The sequence below is a fragment of the Pelophylax lessonae genome (assembly GCF_965119305.1).
Source record: "Pelophylax lessonae genome assembly, chromosome: 12".
Taxonomy (NCBI): Eukaryota; Metazoa; Chordata; class Amphibia; order Anura; family Ranidae; genus Pelophylax; species Pelophylax lessonae.
Genome location: NC_138779.1, coordinates 23,867,284 through 23,891,737, shown reverse-complemented (window position 1 = coordinate 23,891,737; position 24,454 = coordinate 23,867,284). Strand labels below are relative to the sequence as shown.

The 24,454-nt window shown below is 45.8% G+C and overlaps 1 protein-coding gene across 5 annotated transcripts in view; it reads left to right on the top strand.

Moving 5' to 3' along the window:
• The window catches only part of FEZ1 (fasciculation and elongation protein zeta 1), a 139,411-nt gene that overhangs the window by 81,266 nt on the left and 33,691 nt on the right, over nt 1-24,454 (top strand). For all 5 annotated transcript variants that reach the window (XR_014225964.1, XM_082273334.1, XM_082273333.1 and 2 more), the window contains one exon: nt 18,253-18,418. Coding sequence is in view for 4 of the 5 variants with exons in the window: in XM_082273334.1 (XP_082129460.1) it covers nt 18,253-18,418 (166 nt within the window). In the remaining variant the exon portion in view is untranslated. The remainder of the gene's footprint in view (nt 1-18,252; nt 18,419-24,454) is intronic.

Genomic DNA, 24,454 nt, shown 5'->3' with positions numbered 1-24,454 from the left:
CGGTCTGCCGTGTTTACAACAGCAGACCATCATTCACTCTCCATGGGGAGCGATCGCTGGTGCCAGTGGTGTATTTAGGTTTTGTGCTGCCCTAGGCCTGACTAAGTTTGGGCACCCCCTCATTTAAATATGACCTACCCCTTCCTGTAAAGGCCACACACCTTTCCGGTTTATGACCCGCTCTGTCATCTGTACACCACAGACCACAACCACAGTCTATTGGTGCCCATCAGCATAGCCCTATCAGTTCCCATAAGTTCAGTCTCATTAGTGCCCAATAGTGCCGCCTCATTACTGCCCATTAGTGCAGCTTTATCAGTGCAGCGTATCAGTGTGGCCTCATCAGTGGCCATCAGTACAGCTCCATCAGTGGCCACCAGTGTAGCCTATTAGTGCCCATTAGTGCAGCCTATCATACCTGCAGTTAGCAGTGTGACTGCTTTATGGGGGTGCCAGACTGATTTGCCTCTTGGACCCTGCCCCCTGGCCCAATTTGTCCCATAATACTGGCACTAAACTAAAAGTGTAGCGCAAGCCGGCAGGGACCCTTTTCCTGTGGAAGTCGAGAGGAGGCTAGTTTTTTTCATGTGGTGTGCAGCTTTTTTTGCTGCCCCCCTGCAAAGTGCCGCCCTAGGCCTGGGCCTTGTCGGCCTAGGCCAAGATACAGCACTGGCTGGTGCCCGGTGGCAATCGCGACCGCCGGCCCCATGGATAGGCTTCCCCTATATAGGTGCAAGCGTGCACCCCCAGGAGCGCTCCCACTAACCGCCGTACAGGTACGGCGGTTCGTGCAGCCGGGCCAGCCTGCTGCAGTATATCTGCGGCGGGCGGTCAGCAAGTGGTTGAATACTTCATATATTTGCAATTAAAAATGCTTATGTATTAATGGACCTTTAATTTAATGACAAATAAGTTAAGACAACATGAAATGTTTTTCTTTTGGAAAAACAATTTAAATTTGAATAAAAGCCAACCACTGTAATAAGAACAAGGGTTTGTCCCAACCCTATAACTGAAACATTTGCTGGACAGTTTGTTCTATTAAAGCGGAATGAAGCTCTGCTATACTTACCTTTGCATCAACAGTCTGACACCCGTGAGGTCCCTTGCTGGCACCAGCATCTTCTCCCCAGCTTCTTCTGAGTGCAGGTCTTTGGTCATCTTAATTTTCCAGCGCGGGATGACGTCACACCCATGCATGCTCAGGATTGCAGTCATCCACGGGCAATGTGCAGGAATGTAAACTGAGCTATGTGTGCGCAGCACAGTGTAAATTATACAGAACACTGCGAGCAGGTCGGTAGATTTATTTTATTGCAGAAAAGACATTGCATCTCTCTTTCTGCAATGAAGAGCCTGTCTGTTCATTTTTTTTATATCAGATTTTAGTTCTGCCTTAACCCTTAAGTGGAAAAAAAAAGTTTATCTACTACCAGGGCTGGATCTAGCCTGTCTGATGTTGGGATGAGGTAAAAAGTATCAGGGGGAAAGAGGATGCAAGGTCTGCAGGGCAGTGCATAGGAGTCAGTAGGGCAGTGTACAAGGATTAGCAGGGCAGAGAACAGGGGGGGGGGGCAGCGGGACAATGTGAAGTTGATCAGCCGGGGAATGTACAGGGGGTCAGCAGGGCAGAGAACAGGGGGGCAGCGGGACAATGTGTAGTTGATCAGCCAGGGAGTGTACAGGGGGTCAGCAGGGCAGAGAACAGGGGGGCAGCGGGACAATGTGTAGTTGATTAGCCAGGGAGTGTACATGGGGTCAGTAGGGCAGAGAACAGGGGGGCAGCGGGACAATGTGTAGTTGATCAGCCGGGGAATGTACAGGGGGTCAGCAGGGCAGAGAACAGGGGGCAGCGGGACAATGTGTAGTTGATCAGCCATGGAGTGTACAGGGGGTCTGCAGGGCAGAGACCAGGGGGGCAGCGGGACAATGTTTAGTTGATCAGCCATGGAGTGTACAGGGGGTCAGCAGGGCAGAGAACAGGGGGCAGCGGGACACTGTGTAGTTGATTAGCCGGGGAGTGTACAGGGGGTCTGCAGGGCAGAGACAAGGGGGGCAGCGGGACAATGTTTAGTTGATCAGCCATGGAGTGTACATGGGGTCAGCAGGGCAGAGAACAGGGGGGCAGCGGGACAATGTTTAGTTGATCAGCCATGGAGTGTACAGGGGGTCTGCAGGGCAGAGAACAGGGGGCAGCGGGACTTTGTGTAGTTGATTAGCCAGGGAGTGTACAGGGGGTCAGCAGGGCAGAGAACAGGGGGCAGCGGGACAATGTTTAGTTGATCAGCCATGGAGTGTACAGGGGGTCTGCAGGGCAGAGAACAGGGGGCAGCGGGACTTTGTGTAGTTGATAAGCCAGGGAGTGTACAGGGGGTCAGCAGGGCAGGGAACAGGGGGCAGCGGGACAATGTGTAGTTGATTAGCCAGGGAGTGTACAGGGGGTCAGCAGGGCAGAGAAAGGGGGGCAGCGGGACAATGTTTAGTTGATAAGCCAGGGAGTGTACAGGGGGTCCGCAGGGCAGAGAACAGGGGGCAGCGGGACTTTGTGTAGTTGATAAGCCAGGGAGTGTACAGGGGGTCTGCAGGGCAGAGACAAGGGGGCAGCGGGACAATGTATAGTTGACAAGCCAGGGAGTGTACAGGGGGTCAGCAGGGCAAAGAATGGGAAGTCAGTAGGGGTGTATACAAGTGTCAGTAAGACAGTGTACAGGGGGTCAGCAGTGCAGAGGATAGGAGTTCAGCAGGGGAGTGCACAAGATTCAGTAGGGTAGTGCGCAGTGGGTAAGTAGGGCAGATCATAGGGGTCAACAGGGCAGAAAGCAGGGGTCAACACAGCAGATAACAGGGGTAAGCAGGGTGGAAAACAAGGGTTATTAGGAAAGACATGGATGAGCGAGCTTGGAGTGGAGGAATTTGACTGGCCTGCACAGAGTCCTGACCTCAACCTGATGGAACACCTTTTGGGATGAATTAGAGCGCAGACTGCGAGCCAGGCTTTCTCATCCAACATCAGTGCCTGATCTCATAGATGCGCATCTGGAAGAATGGTCAAACATTCCCATAGACACACTCCTAAACCTTGTGGACGGCCTTCCCAGAAGAGTTTAAGCTGTTATAGCTGCAGAGGGTGGGCCAACTCAATATTGAACCCTACGGACTAAGATTGGGATGCCATTAAAGTTCATGTAAAGGCAATATCTCCTTGCACAGTTTAGGAGACATTTGGAGTGCATGCAGCCAATGACGTCATTGGTGCATACGATTTGAAGAACCGGCTTATAGTGCCGGACCTTAAGAGCCCGTGCCGTAAACGGCGGCTCCCGTGAGCATGCGTGGGAGTGATGTCTATGTGGATCCATCCACTCACAGCGCTGGAGCCCGTGAACCCGAAAGAAACATGGGGGAAGATGTCAGCTTTCTCAGAAGTGAACGGGCGCCGCTGGAGGGCTTCCTTCTAAGGAAAGTATTTCATAATAAGCGACGCATACTAGCTCATTATGCCTTTGTCTTATGCCCCATACACACGTGCAGATTATCTGCAGACTTTTGTCTGCAGACTTACCAAAACCATATAATATGAGGTCAAACCTAAACACTTTCAATTTGTATGCAATCCGGCAGGCCCTTGCACTACATAGAAAAGGTAAGTCTGCAGACAAAAGTCTGCAGATAATCTGCACGTGTGTACGGGGCATTACAGGGGTTTTTTTTTATCTCAGGGTTACATAGTTACATAGTTAGTGAGGTTGAAAAAAGACATCAGTCCATCCAGTTCAACCCATGATGCGTGTGTGTGTTTGCTTTTAACTGTACATTGTATACCCCTGTATGTTGTACATTGTATACCCCCTGTATGTTGTGGTCTTTAAGGTGCCCATCTAATAGTTTTTTGAAACTATCAATGCTCCCTGCTGATACGACTGCTTGTGGAAGAGAATTCCACATCCTTACCGCTCTTACAGTGAAGAACCCCTTATGCACTTTAAGGTTAAACCGCCTTTCCTCTAGTTTTAGTGAGTGGCCATGCGTCTTATTGTATCTCCTTTCTCTGAATAGTTTGTTCCTTATGCTCGGGTCACCAGTACAGTATTTGTACATTGATATCATATCCCCCCTCAATCGTCTCTTCTCCAGAGAGAATAAGTTCAGTGCTTGTAGTCTTTCCTCATAGCTGATGTCCTCCATTCCCCTAATTATTTTTGTTGCCCTTCTCTGGACTTTCTCCAGTTCCAGCACATCCTTCCTGAGGACCGGTGCCCAGAACTGGACAGCATACTCCAGATGTGGCCGGACCAGAGTCTTGTAGAGTGGAAGAATAATCTCTTTATTTCTGGAGTGAATCCCCTTTTTTATACATCCCAGTATTCTGTTGGCTTTGCTTGCGACGGCTTGGCATTGCATGCCACTGCCAAGCTTGTTGTCTACCAGTACCCCTAAGTCCTTTTCCATTCTAGACTCACCCAGAGGTTCCCCCCCTAGTGAGTAGCTTGCTTTCTGGTTTCTGGCCCCCAAGTGCATTACTTTACATTTATCAACATTAAACCTCATCTGCCATGTAGTTGCCCACCCCGTTATTTTGAGAAGATATTGGCATGCCTAGTTTAGTATCATCTGCAAATACTGAGATTGTACTCGATATCCCCTCCTCTAGATCATTTATGAACAAATTAAACAGGATTGGTCCCAGGACAGAACCCTGGGGGACCCCACTTTCCACACCCGCCCAATCAGAGTACTCCCCATTAATCACCACCCTCTGTACTCTCCCCTGGAGCCAGTTCTCTATCCAGGTACTCACCTTATGGTCCATACCTACCTTCCTTAGTTTGTACAGTGAGCGTTTGTGGGGAACGGTGTCAAAGGCCTTTGCAAAGTCCAGATACACCACATCCACAGGCTTACCTTTATCTAGGTGGCAGCTCACTTCATCGTAGAAGGTTAATAGATTGGTTTGGCACGAACGATTTTTCATGAATCCATGCTGATTACTACTAATAATACCATTTTCATTACTAAAGTCTTGTATGTGGTCCCTTAACATCCCCTCCAAAATTTTGCAGACTACAGATGTTAGGCTGACCGGCCTATAGTTACCCGGGATATATCTCGGCCCCTTCTTAAATATTGGTACCACGTTGGCTTTTTTCCAATCAGCTGGCACCATACCCGTCTGTAAACTATCCTTAAAGATCAAGAATAATGGTCTGGCAATCACCTGGCTGAGCTCATTAAGAACCCTCGGGTGCAAGCCATCCGGTCCCGGGGATTTATTTATGTTAAGTTTCTCTAGTTTAGCTCTAAGTCTATCTTCTGTTAACCATGGCGGCACTTCCTGAGGTGTATTATTTAGTTCAAGGCCTTACAAGCGGTGTTCGTGTAGCCCCCGGATTCTTTTGTGAAGACTGAAGAGAAGAAATTATTTAACACTCCCGCCTTTTCTCTGTCCTCAGTGGCCATATTTCCTTTATCATCTTATATGGGGCCAATGTGCTCTGGCCTCGCTTTCTTACTGTTTATATACTTAAAGAACTTCTTGGGGTTCTTTTTACTCTCCTCCGCTATATGTCTCTCGTGTTCTATTTTAGCCGCCCTGATTTCATCTTTACATTTCTTATTACACTCTTTGTAATGCTTAAATGCTGCCAATGACCCCTCAGTCTTGTATTTTTTGAAGGCCTTCTCTTTAGCTCTAATATGCATTTTTATGGTAGTTGGTTTACAACTTCTTTAAAGAATATTTTTGGTTTCTTGGTATTTTTCCTTTTTCCCATATTGAAGGATATTTGTGGTGGTGCAACATTGGAGTTCTTTCGGAAAACCAAGTGTTCCTGACATGGGGCCAAAAGGAAGAGTGATCCGCTCAATACACACAAACCCTCTGGGGGGACTTTGCTTTGCCGTGAAATGCTTTCCATCCTTAATGGAGATCTTAAGTCCCAGTGCTGAGATTCGGTATTAATAAAGATCATCTTTCACTGTAAATAATTATTATTCTGTGAAAATGTCCTCATACAGTGAACCCCCGTTATATCGCGGTTCAGTTTTCGCGGTCCCGGTATTTTGCGTTTTTTCCTGTAAGACCCATTACTATTGTTTTAATAATTAGGTCATTGTTAATTCAAGTTTTTTGTGTTTTTCATTGCTTTTGCTCTGTCTCTCGGTATCTTTTATGTGTTTCTATTGTTTCTAAAAGTGTGTTTAACCACTTTAGCCCCGGAAAGGATTTGCCCCCTTAATGACCTGGCCCTATTTTGCGATTCAGGCACTGCGTTATTTTATTGTACAATTGCGCGGTCGTGCAACGCTGTACCCAAACAAAATTTATGTCCCACAAAAATTTCTTTTGGTGGTATTTGATCACCTGTGCAATTTTTATTTTTTGCGCTATAAACAAAAAAAGAGCAACAATTTTGAAAAAAAAAAAAAAACAATATTTTTCACATTCTTTTATGACCTTTTTTTTTTTTTACTAGTAATGGCGGCGATCTGTGACATTGCGGCGGAAAGATCAGACCCCTAACTGACATTTTTGACACTTTTGGGGGTACCAGTGACATTACTACAGTAATCAGTGCTAAAAAATATGCACTGTTACTGTAATAATGACACTGGCAGGGAAGGGGTTAATACTGTTGGGGATCAAGGGGTTAAATGTAAGCCTAGGGGAGTAATTCTAACTGTGGGGGGGGGGGGGCTTGTGAGATGATCATAGAGACATGCGATCCTATATATAAGGATCACATACAGCAGCCGTCCGTCCTTCTCTGTCAGCGAGCTTGCCCCCTAGCCTCCCCAGAGCGACAGCGATTTGCCTGTGGGAGCCAGCCTGCCTCGGTACATCTGGGGCGGTTGGTCGGCAACCGTTTAAAGACCTTAAAATGCTTTTAAAAGTACAGTGAAGGTTAAAAAACATGCCTAGGGTGTATTTAAATAGGGTCTTTCTATTTCGTGGATTTTCACTTATTGCGGGTGGGTCTGGAACATAACCCCAGCGATGGAGGGGGGTTTACTGTATTGTTACTCTGTGTTGCTGCTGCCGCTGGTTTGTTCTATTTCCCTGACCTATTTTTAAGTCTTCATAATGGCCAGCAGCATGGTGGATACGTCGTCTTTCTCCCCAAAACTGCATGACCCATGTCTCCTTGGGGCTTACATCCTACAAGCAGACATTCCTACCTCCATAGGTGTGCACCACAAAGTTTAAACACACATGCGTGTTTAAATATATATATATATATATATATATATATATATATATATAGGGCAATGGACCGTGTCAGTAGGGCAGAGAATGGCGTCAGTTTATTTTTATTATGTTTTTCTTACTTTTTTTTGCAATTTCTTTTTTTTTTTTTTTATAATTTAAATTTTATTTATTACGTACTACACTTTTTTCAGGGACCTATTGGGGGGCTATGGTGAGCTCCACCTAAGCAGGAACCTGAATCACTGTCTTCCCCCAATCAGTGCAACTCCCCTCTACACTTAGTAAGCACCCCCAAGGGATACATTTAACCCTTTGATCGCCCCTGATGTTAACCCCTTCCCTGACAGTGTCATTAGTGCAGCGACAGTGCATTTTTTTTTAGCACTAATCACTGTATCAGAGTCACTGGTCCCCATAAAGTTTCAAAACTGTCAGTTAGATGCCCGATTTGTCCACTGCAATGTCGCAGTCCCACTAAAAAAAAAAAATCGCTAATCACCACCATTACTAGTTAAAGAAAAGTTCTATAAAAATATTACATCATTTGTAAATGTATAATTTTTGTGCAAACCAATCAATACACGATTATTGAGATTTTTTTTACCAAAAATATGTAGAAGAATACATATTGGCGTAAATTAGTTGAAGAAATTTTATTTTTTTTTACATTTTTTTTATTGGATCTGTTTTATAGCAGAAAGTAAAAAAAAAAAAAAAAAAAAAAAAATATATATATATATATATATATATATATATATACAGTATACATATAGACTGAAAAAAAAATATATATATGTATATATATATATATATTAAAAAAGAATAGCGCACACATGCAAAAGAAATGACTATTAAATATGGAGACAATCCATAAATAAAAATGGGGATTTGGTCCCACCATATGGCCATATCGTGCTCAAGCCCACCACTGCGTCAAAGTACCCCATTATCAGTGGGTCCTACACTATCCATAGAAAAGGGGTGAATCCAGGCTCTCCAACCCTTGGAGACAACACTCCTTGCTGGGATGGATGTGCTAATGCACTACAAAGGACTCCTCCTGTATCTACTTGATGGTGGACTCTGATAGAGTACAGGTGTGTGTGGGGGATGGGATGCTCAACCACAGAAGTCTGGTCAGACTGAATACATAATAAACAAGCAAAAAATTGGGGGAGCAAACCTTGAACATGTATATCTAAATACATATTGGCGTAAATTAGTTGAAGAAATTTTATTTTTTTTTTACATTTTTTTTATTGGATCTGTTTTATAGCAGAAAGTAAAAAAAAAAAAAAAAAAAAAAAATATATATATATATATATATATATACAGTATACATATAGACTGAAAAAAAAAATGTATATGTATATATATATATACAGTATACATATAGACTGAAAAAAAAATGTATATGTATATATATATATATATATATATATATATAGTGTATGTATGTGTATATATATATATATATTTTTTTTTTTTTACAAAATTGTTGCTCTTTTTTTGTTTATAGCACAAAAAATAAAAACTGCAGAGGTGATCAAATACCACCAAAAGAAAACTCTATTTGTGGGGGGGGGGGGGAGGACATTGATTTTATTTGGGTACAGTGTCATTGTCAGTTAAAGTAACGCAGTGCCGTATCGCAAAAAATGGCCTGGTCATTAAGGGGGGCAAATCCTTGCGGTCCAGGAGTGGTTACACGTGTGCAAAAAAAATGCAAAAACAGCCCTAGCAGCGGAAAGGTTAAGCGGTATAATGTGGAGAAGGTGTTATATAATATCCAGCAGTCTTTGTTGATTTGCTTTTACCACATCATCCGGTAACATCCTGTGATTAGTGAATTGTCTGATATGTGACCTCCATAACATCCCCACTATGAAGCCATCGTTGAGGTTGCGGGTTTTTTAGTAATGAGCCGGTGCTCCAGGATCACCCGGTGTGCTGATAAAGACACGGATGCCGGATTCAAGGCTGCCTGCGCGGTCAGGTGACAATGTGCGTCAATGCATCTCAGCGTGTATGGTTCTCGGGCTGGTTGTTGCTATGGAAACCAATCCGTAAGGGTCTCAAGACATATATCACATCAAGTCTGTGTTTACCTGTCAGCCGCAAGCTTGATGTTTGTTTTTTGTCTCACGCTGACAGCGCAGGAGGTTTAATTCTCTACAAATCCGACAGATCCCTGTGCTTGCCCTGAGGGCTTCTATAAAAAGGTCGTACCATCGGGACGCGTGGGATGGTCACCAGATTGTCCCTCCATGTGAACCCAGAGATAAAACACTGTTATGTAGTAAAATATCTACCGAAAACATAAATAAAACAAGGCCTGCAGAGGTAACGACGCACGCGCTGGGATCAAACAAGTGGTGACTCAATACTGCCCCCCACCTGTAACTGGTCACTGCAGCAAGGAGAATTGGAAGGGCAACCAAAGAAATGTCCAGTGGCGGCTCGTCCATTGGGGGCGCAGGGGCGCCAACGCCCCATCCATGCATCCGGCCCCCTAATCTACATGCAGGGAGGATCAGTGGCGGCCCGTCTATTGGGGGCGCAGGGGCGCCACCCCCCATCCATGCATCCGGCCCCCTAATCTACATTCAGGGCGGATCAGTGGTGGCCCGTCTATTGGGGGCACAGGGGCGCAACCTCCCCATCCATGCATCCGGCCCCCTAATCTACATGCAGGGAGGATCAGTGGCGGCCCGTCTATTGGGGGCGCAGGGGCGCCGCCCCCCATCCATGCATCCGGCCCCCTAATCTACATGCAGGGCGGATCAGTGGCGACCCGTCTATTGGTGGCACAGGGGCGCCGCCCCCCATCCATGCATCCGGCCCCCTAATCTACATGCAGGGAGGATCAGTGGCGGCCCGTCCTTTGGGGGCGCAGGGGCGCCGCCCCCCATCCATGCATCCGGCCCCCTAATCTACATGCAGGGAGGATCAGTGGCGGCCCGTCTATTGGGGGCGCAGGGGCACCGCCCCCCCCATCTATGCCTCTAATCTACATGAAGGGCAGATGCATGAATTCCAATGGGGTTTATTTTTTTGGAAAACGTGATTAGAGCCAGAGGCTCTAATAGGCTTCAAAAAAGGGTGGGCTCGGGGCGCAGAGCACTCCCAGTTGTAACTGAGCCCACCCAGTTGTATGACGATAGTGAATGAATATTCGCTATTATCACACAGATTCTTCTCCCAGCCAATCAGGCTGGCCGGAGAAGAATCACAGCCACTCAGCCATCCAGGAAGGAGGTATGAATGCTGGCCGTCCGTCCCACGGGGGGGGGGGGGGGTGGGTTTTGCCGCCCCCCCAAATTATCGTGCACCAGCCGCTACTGGAAATGTCAAAGCTCAACTTACCGACCAGCCTGCCACCAACCGAATTGACCTGTCCAACAGTATGCGTCTGTAGCACTGTAAGGACTGCCAGATTTTACTCCATGGGTCCCCCTGAGTTACCAGCATACAATAATGACAGTTTCAAGTTCTTGCTTTCTCCTTCCTTGGCTCACTCCAATAATCAATCTATGGGGTATTTGGTTGTTGTTTTTGTTTTATTTTAAATAGGGGGATAGGAGAAGGGATTAGTGGGATACTCCGATTTGAACTATAGACAATGTTTGAGGACTCCTATCTTTCGATAGCCAGGCTGTTGATTCACCCTGCCACTATGGGTGAACTTGGATTGAGTCTCTTTCCTTAAAAAACGACTTGGTGAACTGACAAATATCTTCAGGACACTCTCACTAGCATCCTTTTTTTTCTCCACTGCTGGCACCCGTCCACTGACTATTATAAACTTAGGGGTGGCCCCCCTCAGGTCAGGCACCTTGACATGAGTCCCTGTACTCCCGATACTGTGGTCCCAGGGTCTCCAGTGTCTCCCCTCTCAGTCAGCTCTCCTTAACCTCTGGGTTCAGCTCATCTCATCCATTCCTTAGGTCCTCAGGACGACCACATGGCACATCTTCATAGGAGGAGGCAGCCGCCCCCTCCTTCTAGGACTCTGCTCTCCAGCCAAAGACCTCACAGCACATGTGCTCCTGGCTTTTATACAGTATCCCAGAATGCACCGAGGTGAACTGCTCTCTGCCAATCACCAGGACTGTATCAAAAGCCTATGCATCCATTTGTCAGGTTTTCTCCCACTGTCCAACATGCCTCCCTATAAGTCCAGCGTGAAACACTATCCAGACTGAATGAATCGCATACTGAGCACAATGACCAGACCTCACTCACAGATCCTGCTCTCTGGTAGGCAGAGAACAATAAAGATTTACCTGCAGCCCCTCTGGTAAGCAGACAGAGCTCAAAACTATACTTTCTCACTAGCACCTACCTAGAAGGGGGGTACACATCAAAAACAGGGGTTTAGTTGCACACATTTGCAAATACATACATAAGCCTCAGAGCCCCGGCAAGGCACCCCATTTTCTGTTGACCTAAATTCTCATTTCTTTTAGTCTCCAACAACAGAAGCACATGCATTTAGATGGACAGGTGTAGGCAGATAAACCTGGAGGGAGCCCCACCCCTGCTTAACCACTTAAGCCCCGGAAGATTTTACCCCCTTCCTGACCAGGCCCTGTTTTGCGATTCGGCACTGCGTGACTTTAACGGACAATTGCGCGGTCGTGCGACGCTGTACCTAAATAAAATTGACGTCCTTTTCTTCCCACAAACAGAGCTTTCTTTTGGTGGTATTTGATCACCTGTGCGATTTTTTGATCATGCGCTATAAACAAAAAAAGAGCGACAATTTTGCAAAAATAACAATATTTTTCACATTTTTTTATATGAAATTCCCCCAAAAAACCTTAAAAATCAAAATTTTTTAACATTTTTGGCCAATTTGTTTTCTGTTACATATGTTTGGTAAAAAAAATCGCAATAAGCGTATTTTGATTGGTTTGCGCAAAAGTTATTGCGTTTACTAACTACGGGAAAGATTTATGTCATTTTTGTTGTTTTTTTTTTTTTTTTAACGAGTAATGGCGGCGATCTGCGATTTTTTTTTTTTGTGTAACAGTGCATGTATTTTACATTTCACATGCTGTATATGTGAACTGCTTGTGGATCTACGTGTTTTGCTCACATTTAAGGAGCTTCCTCAGGATCCATAACCTACATACAGATCAGATAGACTTTAATCATATCATAGTATCTAAAATGAATAACAATAGATATCAATATACATCAAACATGATACATTCAACATTACATAAAAACAAAGAGTTGTAAAAACAAAAAGAAAAAAATTCTTTAATGCAAATGTAATACAAAATTAATAACAAATCAGTGATGGTAATTAAGAATGGACAAGCAACTAATGGGTATGAGAAACAGAAAAAAGAAAAAATAAAAAATTTAAATTAGTTATAAAATAAATTAAATAGAGGGGGAGGGGGGGTTAAGAACTTTTCTTGGAAGGGAAATTAAGAGGGGTGCTAGGAATAGTGATTTTGGGGGATTTGTGTTGGCAGGGGGGTATGGGGGGGGGGATTTCTGCGGCTTGGGGGGTTTGTGCTAGAAGAGGTGATATGGTAGAGGGGGAGGGAATTTGTGCTAGGAGGAGAAATTTATTTTCTTGGGGGGGGGGGGGATTTGTGCTAATAGGGATGATTAGGGATGACTTGTGCTAAAAGGGGAAACCGAGAGGGAGGATTTGTGCTAGGAGGGGAAATTCGAGGGGTAGAGGATTTTCACTAGGAGAATTTTTTTTTTTTTTTTTTTGTGGGGGGTGATTCGTATTAGGAGGATTCAGTGAGAGAGAGAATTTGAGCTTATGGGGGGGGGGGGGGGGTACAAATTTGTGCTGCCAGTGGGAATTTCGGCAGGGGGCAGATTTGCCCTGGGAGGAGGGGAATTAATGCTTAGGGGGTGGGTAAGCATGCAGATTGGTGCCCGTTTTTTTTTTTTGGTGGGGGGATTTTTGCTGACACATAATGCTCATACATCTTAGGGTGGGGTGGGTAGGGGGTGCAGTTTGGTATGTTTTCCCTGGGCTCCACATTACATTGTCCCAGCACTGGCTAGACAAATCATGGCATATCACATTATTGCAGTGTATAGCTATGTGTGTTCAACATAATGTAATGCTGCCTAAAACAGTAGATGGAAAGAAAGACGGCATCAGCAGAATAAATGGCCACTCAGCTCTTTAATGCTTCTCCATATGAAGGTAATTTTCCTTTACAATCACTCTGCAAGGATTGATTAACTGCTTCGGGACAGGGAAGATTTTATGTGGAACTTCAGCCAGAGCTTTTTATTTGTACTATTGGGTAGAGTGTGAGAGTGTTAGACCCTCTGTCTTTATTTTGCTAGCACTAACACACATTTTTATTGTGAAGACGGCATCACATAAAGCATAAGAAACCAAAGTTTCAGGGCCTTACAGGGTCCCTTTCTCAAGGCAACATAGTAGCAAATATGTTGCCTTGAGAAAAGGGCACTGCCAGGCCCCGAAACTCAGTTTTAATGCCCTTTGTGATGCTACCTTCACAATAAACATGCAAAATGCATCTATTTGGAGTGCTGATGCCATCATGTTAACAATATAAAACATATAAACAAGGTAGCGCAAATATGATAAATATTATAATAATGAAAAGTCCATAGTCCAGCACTAAGTACAATAAAAGTCCATATAGAAGTGAAGAGAAAGTGCGTCCAACACCAGTGAATGGAGGTATATACGATGTAACAGGTCATCTCGTGCTTACCAGATACACATGACCCTCAGATTATAGAGCGGTCATGTCAGGCATTGGTGGCAAGTATGATACCAGACAAGTTATAAATGGGCGACTCCCAGCTTAACTTGAAGATAGTATACCTCAGGATAAAGAAGACTGCAATAGTGAAGTACGTCCCAAAGTTTAATAAGAATTGCACTTACATAAAACCATAAAAAGACAGCATGTAAACAGAAAATTGTAGAGACCACGGTATAGGCGTGCTGCCGTCTGACGTAAGGTCCAGACTTACGTGTTTCGTCATCAAATGGACGTCATCAGAGGCCTTTTCTATTTATAGTGTGTTCTAAGCACAATTTAATTCCTCCTTTTAACAATATAAAACATATAAACAAGGTAGCGCAAACATGATAAATATTATAATAATGAAAAGTCCATAGTCCAGCACTAAATACAATAAAAGTCCATATAGAAGTGAAGAGAAAGTGCGTCCAACACCAGTGAATGGAGGTATATACGATGTAACAGGTCATCTCGTGCTTACCAGATACCCATGACCCTCAGATTATAGAGCGGTCATGTCAAGCATTGGTGGCAAGTATGATACCAGACAAGTTATAAATGGGCGACTCCTAGCTTAACTTAAAGATAGTACACCTCAGGATAAAGAAGACTGCAATAGTGAAGTACGTCCCAAAGCAAATAAAGTTTATTAAGAATTGCACTTACATAAAACCATAAAAAGCCAGCATTTAAACAGAAAATTGTAGAGACCGCGGTATAGGCGTACTGTCGTCCGACGTAAGGTCCCGACTTATGCGTTTCGTCATCAAATTGACGTCATCAGAGGCCTAGTCTATTAATAGTGTGTTCTAAGCACAAATTAACTCCTCCTTTTCAACAATATAAAACAGACATTTTGGGGCCAGGAAGGGCCCCTTTCTCAAGGGGAAGAAGTCAGACAGCTGTCTATCTCTGTCTGAGAAAGGGTCCCTTCATGGCCCCAAACTTTGGTGGGTAATTGTTATTGCACAGGTTGCTGGGTGTCTGAAATCACCGGCACCACATCCCTTGTAAATCGAAAAATATAGAAACAGGGAAAGAAGGGGATGTTACAGGTGCCACAAAACGCATATTGATATACAAAAATATCCAAAATTTATTATAAACATTTTTATTAAAAAAAAAACAGTACACAACGTGTCAGAAATAGGCCTGTTCCTTAAGTGGTAAGCTGCTTTAAGACCGCCCGCCGCACATTTACTGCAGCAGGCAGCCTCTCCTACGCGAACCGATATAGCTCTCTAGGCACCCGCAATCGCTCCCCGCTGAGAGAAAAGAATGGTCAGCTGTTGTAAACACAGCAGACCGTTCTTCTCTCTGAAATGATCACAGAGCCCATGTGATCCTTCTATATAGGATCACAGGTCTCTATGGTCATTTCACAAGCCCCTCCCCCCACAGTTAGAAAAGACTCCCCTAGGCTCACACTTAACCCTTTGATCACCCCTAGGTTAACCCCTTCCCTGCCAGTGTCATTATTACAGTAACAGTGTATATGTATAGCACTGATTACTGTAGTAATGTCACTGGTCCCCCCAAAAGTGTCAAAAATGTCAGTTAGGGGTCCGATCTGTCCGCCGCAATGTCGCAATCCTGGTAAAAATCACAGATCGCCATTACTAGTAAAAAAAACAAAGTAAATAAATAAAAATGACAAATCTTTCCCGTAGTTAGTAGACGCGATAACTTTTGCGCAAACCAATCAAAATACGCTTATTGCGATTTTATTTTTTACCAAAAATATGTAGCAGAAAACGAATTGGCTTAAAATTATGAAAAATTCAGATTTTTACTTTTTTTTTTTTTTAGGGGAATACTATATAGCAGAAAGTGAAAAAATATTGTTTTTTTTTTTCAGAAATGTAACTCTTTTTTTTGTTTATAGCGCAAAACATAAAAAAAAATGCAGGGGTGATCAAATACCACCAAAAGAAAGCTCTATTTGTGGGAAAAAGGGACATCATTTTCATTTCTATACAGCGTTGCACGACCGCACAATTTTTAATTAAAGTAACGCAGTACTGAATTGCAAAAAATGGCCTGGTCATTAAGGGGGAAATCCTTGCGGTCCAGAAGTGGTTAAATGCAGGGCCGGGACAAAGGGTGGGCAGTAGGGTCAGATTGCCCTGGGCGCAATAGTTTATTGCGGGGATGGAGGGCGCCTTGACCCTAAACCTAAGGGAAGGGGGGGGTGCAGTTTGGCATCCTTGCCCTGGGAGCAATGGTTTATTGCAGGGATGGGGGGCGCCTTGACCCTAACCCTAAGGGAAGGGGGGGCGCAGTTTGGCATCCTTGCCCTGGGAGCAATGGTTTATTGCAGGGATGGGGGGGGACCTTGACCCCAAACCTAAGGAAAGGGGGGGCGCATTTTGGCATCCTTGCCCTGGGAGCAATAGTTTATTGCAGGGATGGGTGGGGCGCCTTGACCCTAAAACTAAGGAAAGGGGAGGGGGGCGCAGTTTGGCATCCTTGCCCTGGGAGCAATGGTTTATTGCAGTGATGGGGGGGGGGGCGCCTTGACCCTAAACCTAAGGGAAGGGGGGGCGCAGTTTGGCATCCTTGCCCTGGGAGCAATGGTTTATTGCAGGGATGGGGGGGGCACCTTGACCCCAAACCTAAGGAAAGGGGGGGCGCAGTTTGGCATCCTTGCCCTGGGAGCAATAGTTTATTGCAGGGATGGGTGGGGCGCCTTGACCCTAAAACGAAGGAAAGGGGAGGGGGGCGCAGTTTGGCATCCTTGCCCTGGGAGCAATGGTTTATTGCAGGAATGGGGGGGGGGGCCTTGACCCTAAACCTAAGGGAAGGGGGGCGCAGTTTGGCATCCTTGCCCTGGGAGCAGGGGCGTAACTACAGGGGTTGCAGGGGTTGCAATCGCTACCGGGCCCCATGCTCCAGGGGGCCCGGTAGCAAACCAGTGGGTGAACTTCCAGGATCGCAAAGGTCACACTTGCGACCGGACGCTGGCATTGCACCACTGTGGGGAGGCCCCAAGATTGCAGGAAGGGGGCCCACAAGATTGCAGGAAGGGGGCCCACTGCAGAACTTGTGAAAGAATCCTGCTGCGGGACCGTAATGAAAGGCCATGCAACGAGTGTAAAGAGCCCCAGGATTAGTGGGAAGAGCCCTGGGCTTGAAGGTAAGGGCCCCGGCCAGGGGTCTGGGGGGCCCTTCATGGTTTCTTGCATCAGGGCCCTGAAGGTTCTAGTTACGCCTCTGCCTGGGAGCAATGGTTTATTGCAGTGATGGGGGGGGGGGGGCACCTTGACCCTAAACCTAAGGGAAGGGGGGGCGCAGTTTGGCATCCTTGCCCTGGGAGCAATAGTTTATTGCAGGGATGGGGGGGGGCACCTTGACCCCAAACCTAAGGAAAGGGGGGGCGCAGTTTGGCATCCTTGCCCTGGGAGCAATGGTTTATTGCAGTGATGGGGGAGCGCCTTGACCCTAAACTTAAGGAAAGGGGGGGGCGCAGTTTGGCATCCTTGCCCTGGGAGCAATGGTTTATTGCAGGGATGGGGGGGCGCCTTGACCCTAAACCTAAGGGAAGGGGGGGGGCGCAGTTTGGCATCCTTGCCCTGGAAGCATTAGTTTATTGCAGGAATGGGGGGGCGCCTTGACCCTAAACCTAAGGGAAGGGGGGGGGCGCAGTTTGGCATCCTTGCCCTGGGCACTGGATGACCTTGTCCAGGCACTGGTTAAATGACTTTTGGCTCTCTCATTGGATTGTATGTGTGTGGATTCTCCTCTCTGGGTCATATCCCTTTATCCTGAGGGTGGTCCCCATTTTGTGGACTGCCACCTGAACCAGAGCCAGTGTGCCCAGTGACAATTTTGGTGACCCTTAGAGAATCCAAATGCAGCGCCCTGTTTGTCCTGGAGTTAGCAGTAAGAATGTGCCAGGGGTTCTAACTCTTTCCCACTGTATCCAAAGTGAGAAAAGGGCTTTGGGTTGGAGTTCTACCTACATCGCCCCCTCCCCATCCCTGCAATAAACTATTGCGCCCAGGGCAATGTTCCCTCCTGCCCACCCCTTGCCCGGGCCCTGTTTTATAATAATAAAACACCCACCTGTCAGTAAGGTAAAGATAATTACTGCCACACTGCATCTTGTAGTCCTTATGTGGACGGTGCTTCTAGCTTGGTAAATAGACATTGTAATATATGATGTAATACTTTCCTTTGATTCCCTACAAGCAAATAAAGACAGGCAGGACACCTTCACTTTGTTGTCCAATTTCCTTCCACGTTATTTATCTGTGAATTGTATTGTGTGATTTGAAGGTGATAGAAGAGATCGAGGAGATGATGCAAAACTCCCCTGACCCGGAGGAAGAACTCGATGAGGATGACAATGATCTGGAAGAGATTTCCACCCACTCTGACTCCATTCTCTTACAGGAGATGCAGGCCTTGAGCAAGACCTTCAACAATAACTGGACTGCTGAGGGTAAGGCTGTTCCTACAATCACCTCCTGTCACACTATATAACACTATAGATGGCTGTTCCATTTACTATGTGATACTTATATATGATTATATTATACAGTGCCTTGCGAAAGTATTCGGCCCCCTTGAACTTTTCGACCTTTTGCCACATTTCATGCTTTAAACATAAAGATATAAAACTGTAATTTTTTGTGAAGAATCAACAACAAGTGGGACACAATCATGAAGTGGAACGAAATTTATTGGATATTTCAAACTTTTTTAACAAATAAAAAACTGAAAAATTGGGAGTGCAAAATAATTCAGCCCCCTTAAGTTAATACTTTGTAGCGCCACCTTTTGCTGCGATTACAGCTGGAAATCGCTTGGGGTATGTCTCTATCAGTTTTGCACATCAAGAGACTTAAATTTTTGCCCATTCCTCCTTGCAAAACAGCTCGAGCTCAGTGAGGTTGGATGGAGAGCGTTTGTGAACAGCAGTTTTCAGTTCTTTCCACAGATTCTCGATTGGATTCAGGTCTGGACTTTGACTTGGCCATTCTAACACCTGGATATGTTTATTTGTGAACCATTCCATTGTAGATTTTGCTTTATGTTTTGGATCATTGTCTTGTTGGAAGACAAATCTCCGTCCCAGTCTCAGGTCTTTTGCAGACTCCATCAGGTTTTCTTCCAGAATGGTCCTGTATTTGGCTCCATCCATCTTCCCATCAATTTTAACCATCTTCCCTGTCCCTGCTGAAGAAAATCCGGCCCAAACCATGATGCTGCCACCACCATGTTTGACAGTGGGGATGGTGTGTTCAGGGTGATGAGCTGTGTTGTTTTTACGCCAAACATAACGTTTTGCATTGTTGCCAAAAAGTTCAATTTTGTTTTCATCTGACCAGAGCACCTTCTTCCACATGTTTGGTGTCTCCCAGGTGGCTTGTGGCAAACTTTAAACAACACTTTTTATGGATATCTTTAAGAAATGGCTTTCTTCTTGCCACTCTTCCATAAAGGCCAGATTTGTGCAGTATACGACTGATTGTTGTCCTATGGACAGAGTCTCCCACCTCAGCTGTAGATCTCTGCAGTTCATCCAGAGTGATCATGGGCCTCTTGGCTGCATCTCTGATCAGTCTTCTCCTTGTATGAGCTGAAAGTTTAGAGGGACGGCCAGGTCTTCGTAGATTTGCAGTGGTCTGATACTCCTTCCATTTCAATATTATCGCTTGCACAGTGCTCCTTGGGATGTTTAAAGCTTGGGAAATCTTTTGTATCCAAATCCGGCTTTAAACTTCTCCACAACAGTATCTCGGACCTGCCTGGTGTGTTCCTTGTTCTTCATGATGCTCTCTGCGCTTTAAACGGACCTCTGAGACTATCACAGTGCAGGCGCATTTATACGGAGACTTGATTACACACAGGTGGATTCTATTTATCATCATTAGTCATTTAGGTCAACATTGCATCATTCAGAGATCCTCACTGAACTTCTGGAGAGAGTTTGCTGCACTGAAAGTAAATGGGCTGAATAATTTTGCACTCCCAATTTTTCAGTTTTTTATTTGTTAACAAAGTTTGAAATATCCAATAAATTTCATTCCACTTCATGATTGTGTCCCACTTGTTGTTGATTCTTCACAAAAAATTACAGTTTTATATCTTTATGTTTGAAGCCTGAAATGTGGCAAAAGGTCAAAAAGTTCAAGGGGGCCGAATACTTTCGCAAGGCACTGTATATATATATTGCCCTTAAAGAATTAAAGCGTAACTCCGCTTTTGTTGAAAAAAAGCCCATTCCCATGATCTCTGGACATTACAAGGATTGTAACAACCTTTGTTGCAGATTCCTACCTTTTGTTATTCTGAAGAAATCATTGTTTGTTCCTCTGTGCTGAATGGGTCTAATGGGAGTGGCTTTATAATTATCTATCAGCTGTGGCAGCTGCAGGGCTCTAATGAGGAAATCTGCTGGGCCTGCATCCCTTTAGACGTGTTCCTATTGGGATTATTTCACCAAAAATGAAATTTTTGTTGCCGAGGATGCCAGAAATCTGACTTGTATCTTAGTCTGGCCATACATGTTCAATTTTCTTGTGCTGAGTGGGTCTAATGGGAGTGGTTTCATTATTATCAATCAGCTGCAGGGCTCTAATGAGGAAATCTGCTGGGCCTGCATTCCTTTAGACGTGTTCCTATTGGGAGTGTCTCACCAAAAATGAAAATTTTGTTGCAGGGGATGCCAGAAATTTGACTTGTATCTTAGGCTGGCCATACATGTTCGATTTCCTTGTGCTGAGTGGGTCTACTGGGAGTGGGTTCATAATTATCTATCAGCTGTGGCAGCTGCAGGGCTCTAATGAGGAAAGTTGCTCTGCCTGCATCCCTTTAGACATGTTGTTATTGGGAGTATCTCACCAAAAATGACATTTGTGTTGCAGGGGATGCCAGAAATATGACTTGTATCTTAGGCTGGCCATACATGTTCAATTTTCTTGTACAATTTTATTTTAGATTTACCCTAAACTATGTAGTGCAAGGGCCTGCCTTATTGGATACAATTGAAAGCTGTTTAGATTTGACCTCGTATTATATGGTTTTTGGTGAATCTAAAGGTAAATTGTACAAGAGAATTGAACATATATGGCCAGCCTAAGGCCATACATGTTCAATCAGATTCATTCTTTCACCCTTTGTTTCCCGCATCACACCCGACTTGCAGGCAGTTCACACTGCCATATGCGAACTGCTGGGGGTGTCAATACAAAATTAATGACACCCCCAGATTAGTTTGCATATCACAGTGCGAACTGTCAGTTCGGACAGGAATCGGATCGCATAGGTGCGAACACCCATGCGATCCAATTCTGGTGCAGACCAAAAAAAGGGTCCTGTGCAGGGCTGGTGCAAGGATTTTTGCCGCCCTAGGCAAAATAAAAATTGCCCCCCCCATATGCTCTACCACCCCCCATCCCAAGTTGCTAATGGGGTTAAAACTAGTGGCGGCTGGTGCTCCATCGGTCGGGGGGGGGGGGGCGTCAGGCGGACCTGGCAACAGACCCCCACAGTCACTCCGGAGTCCAGTCCACACCATATCCCCCCCGAGCCAGTTCACTTACCTTGCTCCTCCGAAAGGCGATGGCTTCCCCCTCAGTCTCCTCCATGTCCCCTCTCGGCGGCCGTCTCCTCCCTCCTCCTCTGTCAGTAGGATGCCTTCTCCTTTGGCCAGTTGGGAAACAGGTCTCAGGACCCGCTTCCTGATTGGCCAGGATAAGAATCAGTGTGGCAATAGCAAATATTAATTCGCTATTGTCACACAACTGGGTGGGCTCTGGGGGCAGTGCTCTGCGCCCCAAGCCCACCCTTTTTTGAAGCCTATTAGAGCCTCTGGCTCTAATCAAGTGCTTAAAAAAAAAAAAACACCCTCATTTAAATCCATGCATCTGGCGCCCTGCATGTAAGATTAGGGGGCTGGATGCATGGATAGGGAGGGCGGCGCCCCTGTGCCCCTAATGGCCAGGCCAGCTGCCACTGGTTAAAACCCCTTCAGTGACTTACGGTAGGTCACTTACCTCGGTTCTGGTTACGCCAGCGCCCCCTGCTAAGTTGCGACCTAGGCGGCTGCCTAGGTCGCCTTACTGGTAGCGCCGGCCCTGGTCCTGTGCAACTTTGGTCTGAATGCGATGCAAATTCAGCCATGCAATCGCATGTGATTTGCAGAGCAGTGTGGTGCGAATCACATGCGATATCTGACATCGCATATGTGTGAACCGGGACTGAGTCAGATCCAGAGCTTCGGTTCACTTGCTTATCAGCAGACTCCGCAAGTGAACCGAAGAATCAATTCATGAATTGGTTCATTTTAATGAGTAGTTTGAAATGAACCGATTCACATAAAAGATCCGAACTTCCCATCACTAGTACATCCATCCCTCCTGCAGGTGCCCAGACCCCACTTTTACACGGGTTATCTGACAAAGGGGCGGAGCTCCACATATCGACCCCGCCCATCGACATCAGAGCTTCCATTCAAAAACAAGTACCCACTCCCCCCCCCCCCAGTAATCTGATAGAACACCTGGCCATTCAGAAAGTGCAGTACACTTTGCGCATGCGCAGCAAGGTAATCATCTGTGAAGCCGCAAGGCTTCACTGGCGGTTTCCCTTACCGGCAATGGGGGCGGCAGCACCCGAGAGCCAATGGAAACATCGACTGCGGTGCCGACATTGCTGGACTCCAGGACAGGTAAGTGTCCTAATATTAAAAGTCAGCAGCTACAGTATGTGTACAGTATGTGTAGCTGCTGACTTTTAACTTTTCCGTGGGGGCAGGGCGGGGGAGCTGGTGTGCTATTTTAAGGCTGCATTCACACATGATCGCAGGCGGAATCACCCACCAATTTCATATGGCTGCAAAATGTTGTGATTTGCCGGCAAAATCGCGTTGAGTTTTTGGTGTCACTAGAAGTAATGGCATCGCAAACGCGTCCTGCATTTTGCGGCCATTTGAAATTGCAGGGCAGAATGTTGGCGATTCCGCCTGCATTTGGCCCATGTGTACAGCAGCCGGCCCCTTCTGTCGAAGGGGCATGACCTATCAGAACACAATAGAACAGCGGGGTAGATTGCTGTACTAACATTGGATTGTTAGTACAGTGGCTATGACCAGAGCAGTTTTATCAATCATGAATAGGGAGTGCTTGTATCTGTATATGTAGAGTGAAGGGCCGGCTCTACCATGGGTCCCGCTAGGTCCATTGGACCCAGGCAGAACTTTGAGAGGGGGGGCAAATTGACTCCCAAGATTTTTTTCCAGCAGTTTTGTGTTATATCAGTTTGCTGGGCCTTACTGGCAGCATTTCCCCATCTCATAGTGCCCCCTTAGTGTAAGCTGATTTTTTTTTTTTGGGGGGGCAGCATTTCATTCTTGGACCCAGGCAGCACAATGTCTTGGGCCAGCCCTGGTTGGTTGGTGGATACTAAGCGTCTGATGCCTATTTTAGTACAGAAAGAATGCAGAGAAATAAATAGTAATAGTAGAACATTAACTACTTGCCACCCGCCCACCGTCAAATGAAGGCGGAGCGGTGCGGCTCCTGTTCTGGGACGGCGTCATATGACAGCGCACCAGAACGGCCTCTCTCGCACGTCCGTGGAGGCGCGCAGTGTGGCGATCGTGGCCGCGCTGTGTTCCTAGGACCCCGATCTTGGTAAAGAGCCAATGACGTGGCTCTTTACCCATGTGATCGGCTGTGTCCAATCACAGCCGGTCACATGTAAATGAGGAAGTGCCATTTATCAGCTCTCCTCGCCTCCCACTGTCAGAGTGTGGCGAGGAGAGCCGATCAGCGGCTCCTCCTCAAAGGGGAGTCCAGGACAGGTAATCAGGGCACTGATCATCAGTACCCTGATTTACAGTAAAGTAAAAAAGTGCCCACAATCAGTGCCCATAGTGCTGCCAGTCAGTGCTCATCAGTGCCTGCTCATCTCTGCTGCCCATCAGTGTCCATCAGTGCCGCCCGTCAGTGCCCCCTATCAGTGCCGCCTCTCAGTGCTCATCAGTGCCACCTTTCAGTGCTCATCAGTGCCACCTATCAGTGCTCATTAGTGCTGCCTATCACTGCCCATCAGTTTGGCGTATTAGTACCTCCTCATCAGTGCCACCTCATCAGTGCCCATCGGTGCCGCCTCATCAGCGCACATCAGTGAAGGAGAAAAATTACTTATTTTCAAAATGTACTGACAAAAAAATAAGAAACACTTTTTTTCAAAATTTTCTGTCTTTTTTTTTTTTTTTTTTTTATAAGAAATAAAAAACCCAGCGGTGATTAAATACCACCAAAAGAAAGCTCTATTTGTGTGAAAGAAATTCTAAAAATGTCACATGAGTACAGTGTAGCATGATCGTGCAATTGTCATTCAAAGTGTTAACAGCGCTGAAAGATGAAAATTGGCCTGGGCAGGAAGGGGGTGAAAGTGCCCGGTATTGAAGTGGTTAATGGGATTTTTGATTTAGAGGGCAGATAATCCCATCTGAATTTAATGCACA